We start from the raw sequence: 17,544 nt of genomic DNA, 5'->3' as shown, positions 1-17,544 counted from the left end.
AGGGTATGTGGAACGACATGGCCTCTTGCAGCATGGTTTCAATTGTCTAACAAAGCAAAGACCTTGCTGGCAAGACCTTTTAAAGCCCAATTGCTGCCATCAAAGCACCATGGTTTTTTACTAGCCATTTCTCCAAGCAAAAGCCTACCATCTAAGAGATGGATTCCCCAGCCCCAATTAGGAAATAATATGCCTTGTTCTGAACATTCCTCTCTAGTGCATTTTGGGTAAGTACTTCATGGGATCTGCCCACCTTCCACATTCCGAGATTTAATAATATTTGACAAAGCTTCCCCATTCATGGCGTTTATTCTATTTTTATACTGGCTAGTGTTCCAGTGAAGCTGGAACAGCAGCTCTGAAAGCAGCATTTAAGCAGGTCACAATGCTAAATATCTCAGCTGACAGCACAAAGGCACAAGGGAGTTCTACACAGCAGAGTCAATAACTAATTCAACTACTCTTCGATACTGGAGACTTGCCTTTTCCAAAAGGTTTATTCTGCTGGTGAGGATTTCTTCCACTTCTTGTACTTTCTTATGAGCCTCTTCTTTCACCCGTTGCACTTCAGCATCACCGCCATGAGCCAAGCTATCAACCGCTTTACTGCAAGAACAAAATGTAGAAACCCTCAGCATTTAAAAAAAAAAAAAAAAAAGGAGTAAAGAGCACTGATCACGCTCATAATTAGTGCTTATACCTCTGAGAAATAAGAAGGTAATGGGCATCTTTCCTATTCTTGCACAGGGTACAAACACTACTAGCATAATCGAATTATTGCTGCATAGTATACCACTTAAAGCATGAGACGCATAGATTACATAGGCAAAGAGATTCCAAATTACCTGTATGTTATTATATGGATTAAATATAAATGTCTACATTTATATAAATGTCTGCAGTATCGTCTCTACTTGATGTAAAGCAATGAGAGTTCCACACAAACGTCTTGTCACAGTTGATAAGAAAGAGCCTTTTGTCATTTCTTTGATATGATATTATATATAAATGTGATACTATCCTGATGTTTTCAAAGCTTCAAAAAATACTCTCAAGCCTCTGGCAAAGTTAAATTTCAACAGAAAACAGCATTACAACAGAAAATGAACTAGCTGAAGGGTAGCGAGAGATAAAAAAAATATATGTATCTAAAGCCCTACCCAATTCTGTTTTCCCCAGTTGCCAATGACTTTAAAAAAAAAAAAAAAAAAAAAAGTCAGCCAGGATTTTGTTTGTTTCTTTTGTAAAGAGGTGGCAATTCTACCTTTACTGTACTTTACTTATTATTTTTCCTCAATTCTGCTTCCTTTCCTGAGCTTCAGTAAAGCAAGCTTCCTTACACTGACAAAGATCTGAAAGGAGCACATTTAAGGGTAATTGGACTATTTAGCCTTCAGGGCCCCATTTGAAACTTGCCCTCTCTCAGGCTGCCAAAAAGAGGGACTAATTAGTGACAATTTGATACTTTGTGAGGTGAACTACAGAGACCTAAATTCATTTAACAGATGTCACTTAGCAACTGTTAGATGGTAACAGCTTTCAGTCACTACCGACCTAGATTGGTTTTCAACCAATCACCCAGAGGTGAAGAGTTTATATCCTATTACCAGTCCTCGTAAGCCATCCAATTCTTCTACAATGCACATCTCTTCCAGTTTATACATAGAGACCATAACATTCACAATCAAGAATATGAACAACATCCTGATAAAAACAGAATCAAGTTATATATTCACTGGACAATACCACTGGAATAGTCCATTATAATCAAATTTACTAGCAAACCAAGTTGGGTTTTTTTTTTAAATGTACACAATTTTTAAATTTTTGAAGAAAAGAGGCATGCTTCATTTTGAATCAGTATTGAACTAATGCCCCACTACTGTTGTCAGTTTCAAGTGCCAACGTTTGGATGAGATATAAAAACAGATGCCCTGATGGCAAGTGACCATTAAGCTTTGAGGACATTTTCATCTTTTACAAATGTTGGGATGTTAACTTAGAATATAATTGCTGAAATTTGGGACTATCTACCTGAAAACACCCCTGGAGGTTCATTTTGATAATCTAACTATGTAATGTTCCTTCATGCTTTTAAACAATTACTGTATTTCACTCCAGAGGTAGGTGAAGGAATTTTTAAACACGAGTTTGCAAAAACTCAGGGATCCTCAAGTATAATGTAGGCCCAAAGCTCAATTCTGTTATATTAATTCTATATAAAATACCCTTATTCTTTTGGTACGTGACAAACCACCACAGCAGGTTCTGTGAGGCTTTGTGTTTTGGGTATATAGGGTAATCTGTTCACTATTAATAAGTTTGTTTGAAATTACCATCTGTTTGTCCAAAACTAATATCTGGTCATTGATTATCCTTTTTGTAAAGTTATCAAAGATCATTGTGTGAAACTGTTGCTATTACTGAAGTACATTTTTTAAAATCACTGCTTAAAGTAACATCAGCAAATGTTCTAAAACAAAAAAATTCAATATTAAATTAAAATGTTTTGTAATAATAATAAATGTTTTAAATAAAAAAATATTGTATCTAAAAAACACTTGTCTTCCAGTTACAAGCTTTAAGTAAAATTACAGTATTAAAAAATTAAAATGTAAATAACGTAATATTTATATAAATAAAAACAAAAAAACAAAAAAAGGCACCAGCCTCAAATATTCAAAAAAATAAAAAAAACAACTTTTACAATCCAGACAGCCAAAGACTGCCCACCCTAAAAACTCTAAAATCCACCTCAAAAAACAAAAACAAAATAAACTATAAAAAACAACAATGGTCATGCTTGCAAAACATGAGTGATTAACAATCACACCAGAATGCAGATGCAGCATAACAATGGCATAAAATGGCATAAAAGCTTACCCTATTAAAAAAAATAAATAAAAAAAATTAAAAAACTTTGGGTTTGGTTCTACAATCATCCTCCAGCATCAGTGCGCAGACAGACAGACCCCTGCACTCCCTCCCTCATGTCTTAGCCACCCAGCCAGTTGACTAACATGAACAACTAAGGCTAGTAACTATTCTTCATCTTTGTAAAACCTTGTGTGTGTGTCCACGCGCGTGTGTGTGTAAAAGTGTGCAAGCAATTGCTTTTTACAATCTTTGTATTCACAATAAACGTAGCGTATTACCTTGTCCCCCTGAATAAAATCCTGCTGTTTATTTTATAAGCATATTTTGGTGGAGAACTGTGAAACTGCTGTTTATTTTATAAGCATAAACAAAAAAATGTACCAACAAGACTCATTATATAGATGACAAGTTCTTGGCAGTCCCAAGTACTAGAAAGGCTGCAACCATTAGAAAGGCAATGGTACTTACGAGGCTTTGATGAGCAGTTTCTCTCTCTCCTGCAGGTCACGTTTCAGACTTTCTACCTCAACCTTCAGCTCAATATTCTACAAGGTAAAGTTAGATGACAAGATGCCACACAAATCAATACAACACAAAATTAACCCTGCACGTTGATTACATTTTCCTGTAAGAGGCAATAGCAAATTCAAAAACTAATTAGGCCCAGAGTATGATGGAAATTGGAACTTACTTCCGATTTTTAGCCTTCAAAAGAGTTCTTATTTTACAAGGCTTGAAAATAGTCTCAGACGTCTCCAAAGCTTCTTAAAAAGCATAATATTAAAGCACTAAAGTATATATGTAACAACGTTAAAGACTGTTTGCCCTTTGCTATATTTACAAGAAATGTTGCTATTTTTTTAAAAAAACAGTTCAAACCAGTTTACTGGTATGACTGTGAACAACTCAAGGTAATTTTGCCTACACAAGATCTTCGATAAAGAGGCCTTTACTCTCTGGAGCAGTCAATGCAGCATCTTTCACCAGCAGTATATTAATTTTAAAAGATAACGGGTGAAAGAGAGACTGTCTAGAAGACTGGTGAGAGATCAACTAGCAAAGGCCAATTCATGGTATACCCTAATTGAGTATAATAATAGAGTCATAGAAGTGTAGAACTGGAAGGGACCTCGACAGGTCATCTAGTCCAGTCTCCTGCATTCACAGCAGGACTATCCATATACTTAACTTGGCATTGATACCGGCTAGGGGAGCTAACTTCTCATCCTGAAACAGGAAACTGAGGGGAGAACTGGTGGAACAAACCACTGAAAAAGTAACATTCTAGTGGGTCAACAAAATGAACAGCTTTTCCTCAGAGCAAGCAGAGACCACCACCAAGTGCCCCTTATCACAGTCAGTTGTAAACCAGAAGGACAACTACACAAGACATATTAGGTTCACACCTTTGATCCACAATACAGAAACCCCTTTCCCACTTGCTAGCATATGACCTATGTTAATGGCTCCCTGGCCTCAGTAAGAATCTATATTATTTGTGAAAAGATTTTCAGCTTCAGTATGAAGCAACAAGTAATAGCTGGAGAGAAACAGAATGCAGAACTACCGATAAAGATTCTTACAATGGAAGATATAGATTACTTTTTTGAATAGAGAGCCACAGATGGACTGGAAGTTCTAATGCTCTAATCAGCAGGTTGAAATAAAACTGGTGAGAAAGACCATGCAAGGACTGCCAGAACTAAATGGTCCCATTTAGTAGGATGGGGGCGATGGGGAGCCCAATTCCCTAATGGTACTAGGAGGCAGTGTCAGGTTTTTGTGCCAGGTTCAGAAGCAATCTATTAGTCATAGTAATTTATTCCTTCTTCCATGTCCCTTAGCCTATAATTTATATCTCATGACTACTTGAGACTCATACCTACTTGCTTGAAATATATCATCGTTGAATTTGGCCCACAGATGCTGACATTGATGTACTCATTTATTAAGTAGTGTAGCAGGAAAAATAACTAATATTCAGAAGGTGCAAGAAGGTGTAAGTATCAGGTAGCTGACAAACTTTCATCTTCTTCCTGCTATGACTGGTCTGAAGGATTACACTGTGAACACTAGCCATCAGTGATATAACCGAATGAGAAGAATCCAATAACCACAAGAACAAGTAATTTAAATTAAGATTGCAGAGAAGAAGGAAGCAGTGATTTATTGTTCTAATAATTTAACTGTTTGTTAGCTAGTACAGAAAAATTTAAATTAATCTTTCACATTGAATAAAGGTCACTTTAATCCCTTTATTATTGCATATAATTAGACTGAAGTGAAGAGAACTGGCAATACTGACATTCCCAACAAAGGATGAATATCAAACAGTTTGGGAATTTTCAGACAGTAGAAACTGTTTGGAAAGATACACAATTACTTGCAATGATTTTAAATACCTACAATTTTGTAGATGTCTTCAGTGGGACCATCAAATTTCTGCTGCATTCGCTCCTCCAGAAAATATATTCGAAGTTTTAGATTGAAATTTTCTTTCTTCAGGTCAGTTATTTGCTGTTAAAGATGACAAATAAGTAAACTATGCCACGTTTCAAAACAAATCAAGTTAAATATTGTATTTGCTTTTGTTCCTGACAGTGCAAAAGACAAATAAAAGGTAATACAGATCACAAATTAACAGACCATGAAGAAGTGAAACATGGTTAAAAAAAGGCCCTACTTAAAAAGCCATCCATCAATGGAAGTGGATAGTCACCTGGACCCCATCCAAGTCAAAAGTAATAAATTAATATGCTGCAAGTACACCAGAATCATGGAACCATCTCACATGCATAGTGGCCCTTAATTATTCACCCTTAGGCTACTTCTGACATTCTAAACCTCTGAACAGCTTTCAAATCAGCTGCTTCACTCCTTACATACACCCAAAGAGAGAGAGACTACCACCTTTTCCCTCTCCTCCACTATGGAATCATAGAGCTGGAAGGGACCTCGAGCGGTCATCTAGTCCAGTCCCCCTACACTCGTGGCAGGACTAAGTAACATCTAGACAATCCCTGACAGGTGTTTGTCTAACCTGCTCTTAAAAATCTCCAATGATAGAGATTCCACAACCTCCTTAAGCAATTTATTCCAGTCATTAACCACCCCGAAGTTAGGAAGTTTTTCCTAACGTCCAACCTAAACCTCCCTTGCTGCAGTTTAAGCCCATTGCTTCTTGTCCTGTCCTCAGAGGTTAAAAGAACAATTTTTCCTCCCTCCTCCTTGTAACAACCTTTTATGCCCTTGAAAGCTACATCATGTCCCCTCTCAGTCTTCTCTTCTCCAGGCTAAACAAACTCACTTCTTTCAGTCTTGCCTCATAGGTCATGTTTTCTAGACCTTTAATCATTTTTGTTGCTCTTCTCTGGACTTTCTCCAATTTGTCACATCTTTCCTGAAACGTGGCGCCCAGAACTGGACACAATATTCCAGTTGAGGCCTAATCAGTGCGGAGTACAGTGGAAGAATTACTACTCGTGTCTTACTTACAACACTCCTGCTAATACATCCCAGAATCATGTTCGCTTTTTTTGCAACAGCATTACACTGTTGGCTCATATTTAGCTTGTGGTCCACTATGACCCCCAAATCCCTTTCCGCAGTACTCCTTCCTTGGCAGTCCTTTCCCATTTTGTACGTGTGCAACTGATTGTTCCTTCCTAAGTGGAGTACTTTGCATTCGTCCTTACTGAATTTCATCCTATTTACCTCAGACCAATTCTCCAGTTTGTCCAGATGATTCAGAGTTATAATCCTGTCTTCCAAAGCACTTGCAACCCCTCCCAACTTGGTATCATCCACAAACTTAATAAGTGTACTCTTATTATGTGGAATTCCTCCTGCCCATCTTCCGCTCATCCCCCCCCCTACCCCCCCCCCCAAAAAATCACACTGGCACAAGATCCAGAAGAGGTAATACACTTGCTATGATTTGGGACTGGATAAGGGCCGATATCTGGACCCTTTCTATGCTATAATCACCTGCTTTCTGCCTACCAATGGACTGGTAGGAATCTATTCTGCCCACACCCCTTCTAATGGATACAGTTCCCCCCAAGGCCATGAGACACTGGCTCTTAAGGAAAGACCAGTTATAAAAGAGCTTTTTAAATACAATACATAATTTTAGCATGACATTTTGCAGACCGGAAGGGAATGCTCCTGCCCCAAAGAGCTTACAAACCAAGTATTAAAGCAGCCTGGCTTTACAGACAAAAGGATACAAAAAAGGTTTTAAACCTAAAAGTAGCTTTTTTCTATAAAAAGACAACTTGAACAAAACATATGAAAGTGTGGTGAAGTATAAAGGTTTTATTGACAAAAGCTTGCGATGTCTCTCCATTAATCTCGAGGCAAACCCACAAGTGTATAAGGCTTTGCCCAATCAAATGCCAATAAAAGCTTTATCCTACACAGTCACATATTTTATAGTACAACTGTTTGCATATAAATGCACACGGGGTATTCAAAAAGTCATCTTGTACATATGACCTTCAACAATTGTGACTTAACTTTCCCAGTAGGAAGAAGGCAAATTAGTTAATGATTTCATTAAAGAGAAAGACTCCGTTTAAATTTTTTAAGAGACAAAGCATGAAACATTCATTCAAATAAAACAAGTGCCTCCTGCCAGATACTTTTTGGATAAAGAAACCTAATATGTAACTGAGCTACTAATAAAATATTTATATACGGTTCTCTAGAATGACAGTGTTGTGCAGTTTGTAAACATTATTAGCAATACAATTTTTTTAAAAAGATTGGCCTGTGAAAGTTAAAGAGTTTTTTCCCCAAAAAATAATTAACTCAGAGCCCAAAAATGCATTCTCTTCCTCTAGGCTGAGGTGTTCTTGCTCGGTGAGTAACCTCATCACTATTTCCACAAGGAAGCTTGAGTTTACAGGATCAGGACACAAGCCTGCAACATAAGGAAGGCTATCTAATTTATCAGACTTTGGAAGTATTCACTCCACAGTACTAAAAAGCAAAATGAATGATCATGAAGAGTGGCAGAGCTAAGTCTTGTGTACGCACACGTTCCACGGATTTAACTAAGGTGTGGTGTTGCACCAGTTGAGTTAGAACAGTGCAATACACAAACCAATTTAAGTATTCACACAAAGTTGCAACAGTTTAACTAAATCAGCGCAAAATCGCACCTTAGTTAAACCAATGCAACTTTGTGTGAAGACCAAGCCCTAGAGCAGTGGTTCTCAATCATGGTTCATGTATCCCTGGGGTAGAAGTCTTTGAGGGAGTACATCAACTCATCTAGATATTTCCCTAGTTTTACAACAGGCTACATAAAAAGCACTGATGAAGTTAGTATAAAATTAAAATTTCATACGACTTGTTTATACCGTTATAATATATACACACACACACACACTAAAATGTAAAAGCAACATTTATATCCAATTGATTTATGTTATAATTCTATGGTAAAAATGAGGAAGTAAGCAATTTTTCAGTAATAGTGTGCTATGACACTTTTGTATTTTTGTGTCTGATTTTGTAAGCAAGTAGTTTTTAAGTAAAGTGAAACTTGGGGGGTACTCAAGACAAATCAGACTCCTGAAAGGGGTACAGTAGTCTGAAAAGGTTGAGAGCCACTGCCCTATGAGCATACGAAGTTACTGAATGATGGCCCAATCATGAAACCCTTTTTCGCAGTGGTTGCAGAAATCAAGGACTTCTCATATAAGTGACGAATGCAAAATTGCACCCCGGGGGCCCAAACCTGAAGCAGTCCCACTGAGTTTGGTTTAACTATATGTATGAATCATACAAACAATGTTCACCACTCAATTGTTTAAACCACCAGCAGATTATTTCACATTGCCAGTATTTTAAATGGCTCAGCAAACAAAGATACTGAAGTTAAGAATACAAGAACGTAAGTTATGTTAGTGGAACATGTTCCTAGTCCTACGTTCCTCACATCTGCAGCTCAGTTCTGTATTAAGGATAATGTTTTCAAATACACTCAGTACTGGTCTAATTCTACTCCCATGGAGTAGAATTCTTCTTCTATTCTGTCCTCCCTCTCTCAGGCTGTCAGGGACATCCTGGGAAGCAGCAACACCAAGTATCATCCATAGCTGTGCCTAAACTAGGATTTAAAGTGTGATGAGAACATCACACTTTCAAATCTTAGTCTAGACAAGGCCTGTAGCAGCCAGGGAACTGGGAGGAGAGAAAGGACTCTAGGGAGGGGGTACCTGGAGTCAGCATGGAGGCCCATGCAGAGATGGCCCTAGCCTCTTAGTATAACCCAACATCCATGAGGACCTTGAGAGGGTCTGAACCACAGGGAGGAGGAAAGGATGCAAATCCTGTGCCTATTCTGCAGGGAGGGAAACATAACCTATCCCTCTTTTCCTTTCATGGAACAAGCTGGGAGAGACTCCACACTGGGAACCTCACGGAGTTTTCCAACTCTCCTACAGCATGGAAAATCTGAATCTTTAAAATTACAAACCCATCCCAAATTTAGCAAAGTGACTATTCCTCACTGTCTAGCAACATGCCGTGTTTAAAATGTTAAGCTGATCTGAAAACAGTTAACAGTTGTTTTAAACAGGCTATTCCTACCCCATCTGATAGTCGATAGATCAAAAAGAGAGCCAGACTTTACAAAACAATTCATCTTTGGACTCTCATCAAACACGTGAACTTCTCAGAAGAACATGAGAAAGCTACACAAATCTGAAAGAAGGATTTAGAATGGCGATAAATACTCAGCCATAACAATGCTACAAAACCTATGAGCAACTACAGAGCCACACTAAAAATTGCAGCAATGCAATTACATCTTAAAAGACAGGCATAGCAGGCCACAACACCCCTCTGTATGAAAGCTGCCTTTTATAGACATTAGAGATTTGAGAGAACTTTGATTGAAGAAGTTTTAACACAAAATGCCAACAAACAAGGCTGAGTTTTTATCAAGTTACACATTTTAAAATCATAAGACTTCATTACTTTTTAGTGTATATCTTTTGGATACCAGGAAGATCCTATAACATAGCTGATGGCTCAGTTATGTTACAACCATTTAGAGGTCAGAAATAGCCAGTTAAAACTGCTAAATAATGTATTCAGTTGAAATCCCTAATGTTTTGGAAAGTAGCAATCTCCCCCACCCCCACAATTTCACAAAAATGTTAATGATAGTCCAAACAAGCTCCAGTAACAAGTTTTCCAAACTGAATCAGACAACAGTACAATTCTGTTCCATATATTCTATCAGTTAAAATAACATTGCCCGTTAAGCCAAAAATGCATTTCCTTATTTGTGTTACAAACACATTTGACTAGTAAATTTGATGATTTAATAACCAACTCTGTCACTAACTTTTACATTACAAATGTACTTACATTTTCATAATCCTTCATGGTACGAGCTCTGGTTGGTGAAACTGTATCTTCCGCTACGTCCAGTAGCGCTAGACATTTGAGAAAACAATTAAAATAGATTCAAATACCAGAGGATGCAAAGTTACCATTTTATTTGGAAGAGGCAAACGCTTATTTTAATAGTCTGAATGCATTAAAAGCATTAAACACCTTTGCATTTTCATACCCTTTTTACCTTATGGACCGAATGAGTTATTGTGACAAGAAAACAAGATTACTTACCAGTAACTGCTGTTCTTCGAGACGTGCTGCTCACGTCCATTCCACTATAGGTGAGTGCACGCCATCGTGCATGGTTCCCAGAACTCTTTCCCCTTAGCAGATCCCGTAGGGCTGGCTCTGGTGCCCCCTGGAGTCCCGCGCACATGCCGCAGTATATGAGACACTGCTGGCCCTACATCCCCTCAGTCCCTTCTTTCTGCCAACTCCGGCAGCAGGGACGGGGGTGGGTTGTGGAATGGACATGAGCAACACATCTTGAAGACATCTTGTTTTCTTCTTCAAGTGATTGCTCACATCCATTCCGCTATAGGTGACTAACAAGCAATACCTCTAACTCCTTCACCTCCAGCTCCAGGTTAGAGGCCACCCTCTTGAGCAGCCCCTGGTGCGCCCTGAAATCCTCCAGTGGCGCCATATGGTCCTGGGAGACTGCCTCATGCGGTGAGGAGGAAAAGGACTACCGAGGCGCGTCCTGCAGGTGTTCTCCCACCTGATGAAGGGATGCACCCGTAGAGGGTCCCTCCATGGGGTCAGACTCCTCGTCTGAGGAGTGGTGTCTACAGGCCTTCTCCTGCGCCAGAGGCACAGACTGAACTCCTGATGACAGGATGGATTGGGGCCCCAGTCCCATCTGGATGCCCCATGGGGCCCAATAAGGCCATTGTAGCGGCCATTGACCCTGGGGCCAAACTGGGGCTAACTGCCCCACCTGCTGTGATGCTTTGTGGGGGTGTCGGCTGTCCCGACAACCGTCCCCCCTGTGGGACCCTGCACCACTGGACTGGCGGTGCTGTGCACGTCCTCAGTCCCAGGTGCCCTTCCGTGCCGGAGACCGTCCTCTTGACGCCTCCGACCTGGAGGACAACAAGGAGCGCCTCAGTTGCCATGAGCAGTGCTGACGGATGGTGGCGTGCTCTGAAGAGCTCTCTGTACCGGAGCGCCGTCTCAGATGACTTGTGGTGCCACTTGCCCTTCGGTGACCGAGACTGGCACAGCTTTGAACTCTGCAGTGCCAAGCCGGACTCCGGCGACCGGGTTCCGCGTCGTGGACTGCGCGGTGCCGAGTCCTCCGACAGCAACTGGGTTCTGCACCGCCTCGGTGCGGGCGAACTTCTCGGTGCCTGAAGTCTGGACCGGGAGCTGTCCGAGCTTCGCCTGGCAGACCTCGACTGGTGCTGCATCTTGGCCCGCGCTGCCTCCGGTGCCGGGGACCGACATCGGCACCAAGAGGGAGACTCCTCGTCCTGAGTTGAAGCAGGCCAGCTCTCCGACGCTGACCTGAAGCGACTGCTGGGGGAGCGTCCTCGCTCTACCTGCAGTGGCCTTCCGGCGGGAGATCTTCCTCCCTGTACCAGGGATCTCCACCACCCTTCGGGGGGACCCAACGCAGGCTTGCCCCGGGACACTGGCCCCTTCTCCCTCGGCGGAGGTGGCGTAGGCAAGGCCAACAAGGCTCTTGCAGCCTGAAAAGCCTCCGGTGTCGATGGCATTGGCATGGGCACTCTCCACTTCCAGGAGTCAGGGGAGACTCCCTCGGCGGAGATGCAGGCACCGGAGAAGACGCGACAGGCCGAGCTTGATGCATCTCCGCACTTGACCCTACCCGTACCGACAGCGCAAGGGAGCGTCCGCGCTCCATGCACGGTTTCTTCTTTTTCGGCACCGGGGATGTGGCTCAGTGCCAAGTCAAGGCCGGTGCCAGCGGTGCACTCTGCACCGAGGTGACGCTCGGTGCCGAAGTGGAGCGGGCCGGCTCGGACGCCTGGCGGAGCGCTGCCTCCATGAACAGGGCTTTTAACCAGATCTCTCGGTCCTTCTGAATCCGCAGTCTAAAAGCCCTGCAGATCTTGCATTTGTCTTTTCTGTGCTCTTCCCCCAAGTACTCAAGGCACCGATCGTGGGGGTTGCTGAGCGGGAAAGCCTTTCCACAGGAGGCGCACAGCTTAAATCCCAGCTACCGGGGCATAGCTGGTCACTCTAAGTCCCCGAAGGGACTTACTTATCTAACTACACTTAATAACACTTAACTACTTAAAACTAACTAAACTACTTAGAATAACAACAGTTCAAACAAGGGGAATACTACTTGCAGAGAGCAAGGCTAGTTCCAACAACCATCACGGACGGAAAGAAGGAACTGAGGGGGTGTAGGGCCGGCAGTGCCTCATATACCGCGGCATGTGCGCGGGACTCCAGGGGGCACCAGAGCCAGCCCTAAGGGATCTGCTAAGAGGAAAAAAGTTCCAGGAACCGTACACAGTGGCGTACACTCACCTATAGTAGAATGGACATGAGCAATCACTCGAAGAAGAACAAGGAAATCCAAACAAAATGTATCATAAGCATCATTGTATAAAGTGCTAAGCACCTGCAACACCTATTTAAATCAACGCAAGTAGAGGGTGGTCATCACTGCACAGCATTGTGCCACATAAGACCAAGACTTGCATACATGGAAGATGTAGCAAAGAAATATTAACTACTTATCTATGTATATTATTAAAAATAATAAAAATGTTTCCCTCCCACGTACTCATTCTGCAAGAGCCCAAATTGATTAAGGGATGTAAATGCTGCACTATGGTTACTGTGAACAAACAAACTTTAAAAGGGGGCCCGAGGGGGGGGGGGAAATTCTAGGTAAAAGATTTCAAGAAGCCAACTACTACACAAATGTAACATCATATTAAATATATGGAAAAGGTAGAATTGAAAGAATAAGGAAAAGAAGGTTGAAGTACCAAGGTCAGAGTTGTGACAATTTAGAGAAAATATTTAAATAAGTACAGTAGAACCTTAGAGTTATGAACACCTCAGGAATCAAGGAATTGTCTGTAACTCTTAAGTGTTTGTAACTCTGAACAAAACCTTATGGTTGTTCTTTCAAAAGTTTACAACTGAACACTGACTTATACAATTTTGAAGCTTTACAATGCAGAAGAAAAATGCTGCTTTTAACCATCTTAATTTAAATGAAACAAGCACAGAAACAGTCTCCTCACCTTGTCAAATCTTTTTTTTAAAACTTTCCCTTTTTTTAGTAGTTTATATTTAATTGTACAGTAGTGTACAATATTTGCTTTTATTTTTGTCTCTGCTGCCTGACTGTGTATTTCCGGTTCCAAATGAGGTGTGTGGTTGACCAGTCAGTTCATATCTCTCGTGTTCATAACTGAGGTTCTACTGTACATCTAAGGTTATACAGTAATTCTATATACACTAAACAGACTTTCAATATTCCCAGGAATGCCAACCAGAAGGCTTCAAATGTTGAATATTTGATTAACCTGATGAGATACATAGTTCATAGTGTAGGCCCCAGCACTGTGATTTGGGCCTGGACCAGAGCAGGCCCGGACTATGGATACTATTTGAAGCTTAAGGGTTAATCCTCACACTGAGAAAGAATAAAACTAGGCATTATGGATAGGGATGTTCTGGACACTTGATTGTTTGTTCATGCCATCCCAGGCTCCACTATGATAATTGACTGCTTGAATATATGAGTGGGAACATCCTGACTAAACATTTGTGATTTAACATTTATGACACATTGGGGCCCTGCTTGCGAACATCTACGAAGGAATGTTTTGAAATTAATTATGTTAGTTTACAAATGAAGGAAAGTGCCCAATGCATATCAGGAATGTGGTTGATGTGTAAATCATGGGGCAATGAGAGGGTAAATAAGATTTCTTTTATTTTCTTTTAGTAAAATTGGTATTAACAAAATTGGTTTAGGTATAAGGATTTTATTACGTTAATAAGTAAGTATAAGATAATGTACTAATGTAATGAAATAAAAATATAATGATTTTTAGTGAATATGAATGAGGAATGAATGCAGTTTGAGTCTGCTGAGATAAGACAGCAGAAAATAATTGCTGAGATAGTGGTTCTCAGCCTTCAGGGGCAAGAGGGAGAGAAGATGCTTTTGTTTAAAGAACTTTTACAGCCTGGATGGCCGAAGATCAAAATAACCCTGGAAAAAACAGGGGAGTTAACACCCAAGGACAGGAACAAAACAAAGTGTGAAACAGGAATGAAAGAATAATAAGAAAGCTGTCACACTTGCAATTTCAAATGTAATTGATGATTACATCAAACAAGGAGACTATCTGACATGACAAAATCCATAGACCCGAATGGGGATGGATAAGTATAAAAATGGAGAGAAGAAACCTGGACTTTGGGTTCGTTCTGCAAATCCCAAGGAGCATCGTGTCGCAACTGACAAAGCCTGACTCCACCCTCGTGTCTGAATTACCTGGCCAGTGATTCAACTCTGGCAACAAGGGACTGGTAATTATATCCCTCCTGCAGAACTGTGTGTGTGTGTGAGAGAGAGAGAGAGAGTGTGTGTTTTAGGCAATTGCTTTTTAAACTGTGTTTCTTTTTTTGTATTCGTAATAAATGCAGGATACTGCCTTATCCCCTGCATAAGATCCTGCTGTTTATTTCATAAGTGTAACAGTAAAGCACCTACAATACCAGGATCACAGCCATACTGCTATGTTGGTATATTTCCTATAATTGCTTGTTTTCATAATAAATATTCTTCCAGAGAAGGTATATGTAAATTGCTTCCACTACTGCATGGCAGAAGTTAGTTGAAATTCACTCTACAATATATTTGGCTAAATACACAAAAGGATAGCTGGCAGAATAACATTCAAAATACAAGGCCAGAAAACTGGCTACCAGAACCCAAAAAATTGCTATAATTATGCATTATTAGTTTTCAAAATAATGAAATGCATCTGTGTTACTTCAAAATAAACGTTTCGGGCTGTATCTTCTCTCAAGCCTGTAGTAAAATGAACATGCAGCCACAAGATCCACCATAAAGCAAAACATGCTGAATTACTATCCCTGCTCAATACAGTTCAGAAATACTTGATGGAAATGCTTAAAGTCTGGTGAAAGACTTTCATGTGATATCCCTAAGACAAAGCACTAAGTGAACCAACATCATCTTCTCTGATGATTAGTACAAGAAGTTTAGGGACTGATTCTAAAGGCTGCAGAGTTTCTTGCAGGATCAGAATCTTAATGACAACAGAAACTTAATATGGTAGTATCTTGGACTGATATCAGTTTCTGAAGCAGTAGCTTGAATTTATAAGGTCTGTTGGTTTTCTTAAAGGGACATTCAACTTATAAAAATCACATGTTGCAAATAAAAAAATTTCTTTATCGCTGTTACTAACATCTATTGAAAGTGAATAGGATTTTAAAAATCGTGTTTACATTTCAATATTTATGCTCTGTAACTTTTGACATTTCTACCAGCAGGGTAATTAATTCAGTTTCACTTTGTAGTCAGTTTCACTTTCAGACTCTCAGTGCTACAATGTTTGGATTGCAAATGCTGTGGGGATGTTTAAGGTTTGGAAAAATAAGCTGTTATTGCAAATAAGCTGTAATATTTCTAGGACATTACTGAAATGTTTCTATATGGGATAATTTAGTTGGGCTTGGTCCTGCTTTGAGCAGAGGATTGGACTAGATGACCTCCTGAGGTCCCTGCCAACCCTTCTATGATTCCATTGGTCTTCAAGGCTGTAAGAACAAGTTTGGCTGCTGTAGATTATATGTTCCTGCAAATAAGATTTTTATCTTTAAAACCTAAGTTTGCTGCCTCCTAAAATTAGCATTTCAGCGGGAGTCTAGTATTAACTGCCCACTTCCTTTTCAGCACCACGTGTTAGCTGCCCTTACCTCCACTGCCAATGCGAGACTCATCTCTGGAGACAGTATCTGGCGGTTGGGAAACACTGACGCTAAGAAAGAAAGAGACCAGAGGCGTTTCAGTGCGGGCCCGTTTAGAAACCCCGCAGAAAGCCCGTCCCTCCTCCATCAGGATTTCTAGTCTCCCTCCTCCACACACTACGTGACAGAAGCGCGGAGGGAGGGGAGTGGACCGGACCCACGGAGCAGCCTGGCAGCCCGTCCCCGGTGTCAAACCCGACAAGATCGGCAGCGCTAAGCAGGCTCCCGTCCGCCCAGGGAGGTGTGAGACCCCAGCAACGGCCACCTCCCCGCCAGTGTCAGAGCCAGGGCATGAGCAGCCCGGCCCGTATCATCTTCAGGGAATCCCGCGCTGCCCTGCCCCCACCCCCGCGCCAGATTTGAGGGGGGGAATCCCGAGCGCCCCCGCCAGACCCGAGGGGGGGATTAACATTTAATCGCGAGTGCGCCGGCCCCTCCCCCAGGCCAGCCCCTGGGGATGGGGGCGTTCATCCCGCGCGGGCCTGCTCCCCCTCGCCAGACCCGGGGTCACCCCCAGAGATAACGGTCCCGCTCTGCTCCTACCTGCCGCTGAACGCCACGGGCAGGGATGGATCCTCCCCCGGCAGCGAGTCCATGGCGGCTCCAAGCCCCGCAGGGTCCCTCCGGCGGCGGCGCCGGCGACTCTGGTTGTTATCGTCCGAGTTTGGCTTTGGCGGCTTCGTTGGAATTCAAACGGCCGCAGCCGCTTACGCCATCTTGTGTATCCGACTGTGAAGCGACTGAGGCCGCTCTGGGAGGGCCCGGAGTAAGGGCACCATAGAAATCTATAGCGGCGGCGCCATCTTTGATGAGGGCACAGGCTAGGTTTGTGTGGGCAGACGCCATCTTGACTGAGTGCAGGCCGTGTAGTGAACACGGGCAGCCCCGTTCAGGATTAAGAACAAAGAGGGTAGTGAATGTGGGCAGTCGCCATTTTGAGTGAGGGCAAAGAAAGGAGACGTGTGAGCAGCCGCCATCTTTAATAGAGAACGGATACAGGGCGTGGCCAGGCGCCATCTTTAGTCAGGGCACAATGGGGCAGCCAGGGAAGCATGGAAAGCCGCCATTTTTAGTCAGGGCACACTTGGGGTAGGACACCCCACCCTTACACAGCAGGCCCTGCAGTTGGCCATGGCCAGTATGCAGCACAGAACTTGGGCCTGGTTTTTCACGGTTGTTGTGCCCTCTCAACTCTTGACCAAAGGGAAGGGGAGCTGTAGATGATCAGTACCTCTGAAAAATGAGGCC

At 41.9% G+C, this 17,544-nt stretch overlaps 1 protein-coding gene across 1 annotated transcript in view; it reads right to left on the bottom strand.

Moving 5' to 3' along the window:
- Positions 1-17,257, bottom strand: part of CDK5RAP2 (CDK5 regulatory subunit associated protein 2) — a 96,389-nt gene extending 79,132 nt beyond the window's left edge. The window contains exons 1-6 of the mRNA XM_067542147.1: positions 16,840-17,257; positions 16,246-16,307; positions 10,264-10,331; positions 5,284-5,394; positions 3,346-3,422; positions 483-606 (exon numbers count right to left, since the gene is read on the bottom strand). Of these exons, the coding sequence (XP_067398248.1) occupies positions 483-606; positions 3,346-3,422; positions 5,284-5,394; positions 10,264-10,331; positions 16,246-16,307; positions 16,840-16,892 (495 nt within the window). The 5' untranslated portion in view covers positions 16,893-17,257. The remainder of the gene's footprint in view (positions 1-482; positions 607-3,345; positions 3,423-5,283; positions 5,395-10,263; positions 10,332-16,245; positions 16,308-16,839) is intronic.
- Positions 17,258-17,544: the final 287 nt, after the last annotated feature.

Source organism: Emydura macquarii, unplaced genomic scaffold (assembly GCF_026122565.2).
Source record: "Emydura macquarii macquarii isolate MOO-44397 ecotype Brisbane River unplaced genomic scaffold, CSIRO-AGI_Emac_v2 contig_691, whole genome shotgun sequence".
Taxonomy (NCBI): Eukaryota; Metazoa; Chordata; order Testudines; family Chelidae; genus Emydura; species Emydura macquarii.
This window is presented reverse-complemented; position numbering and strand designations above follow the sequence as displayed.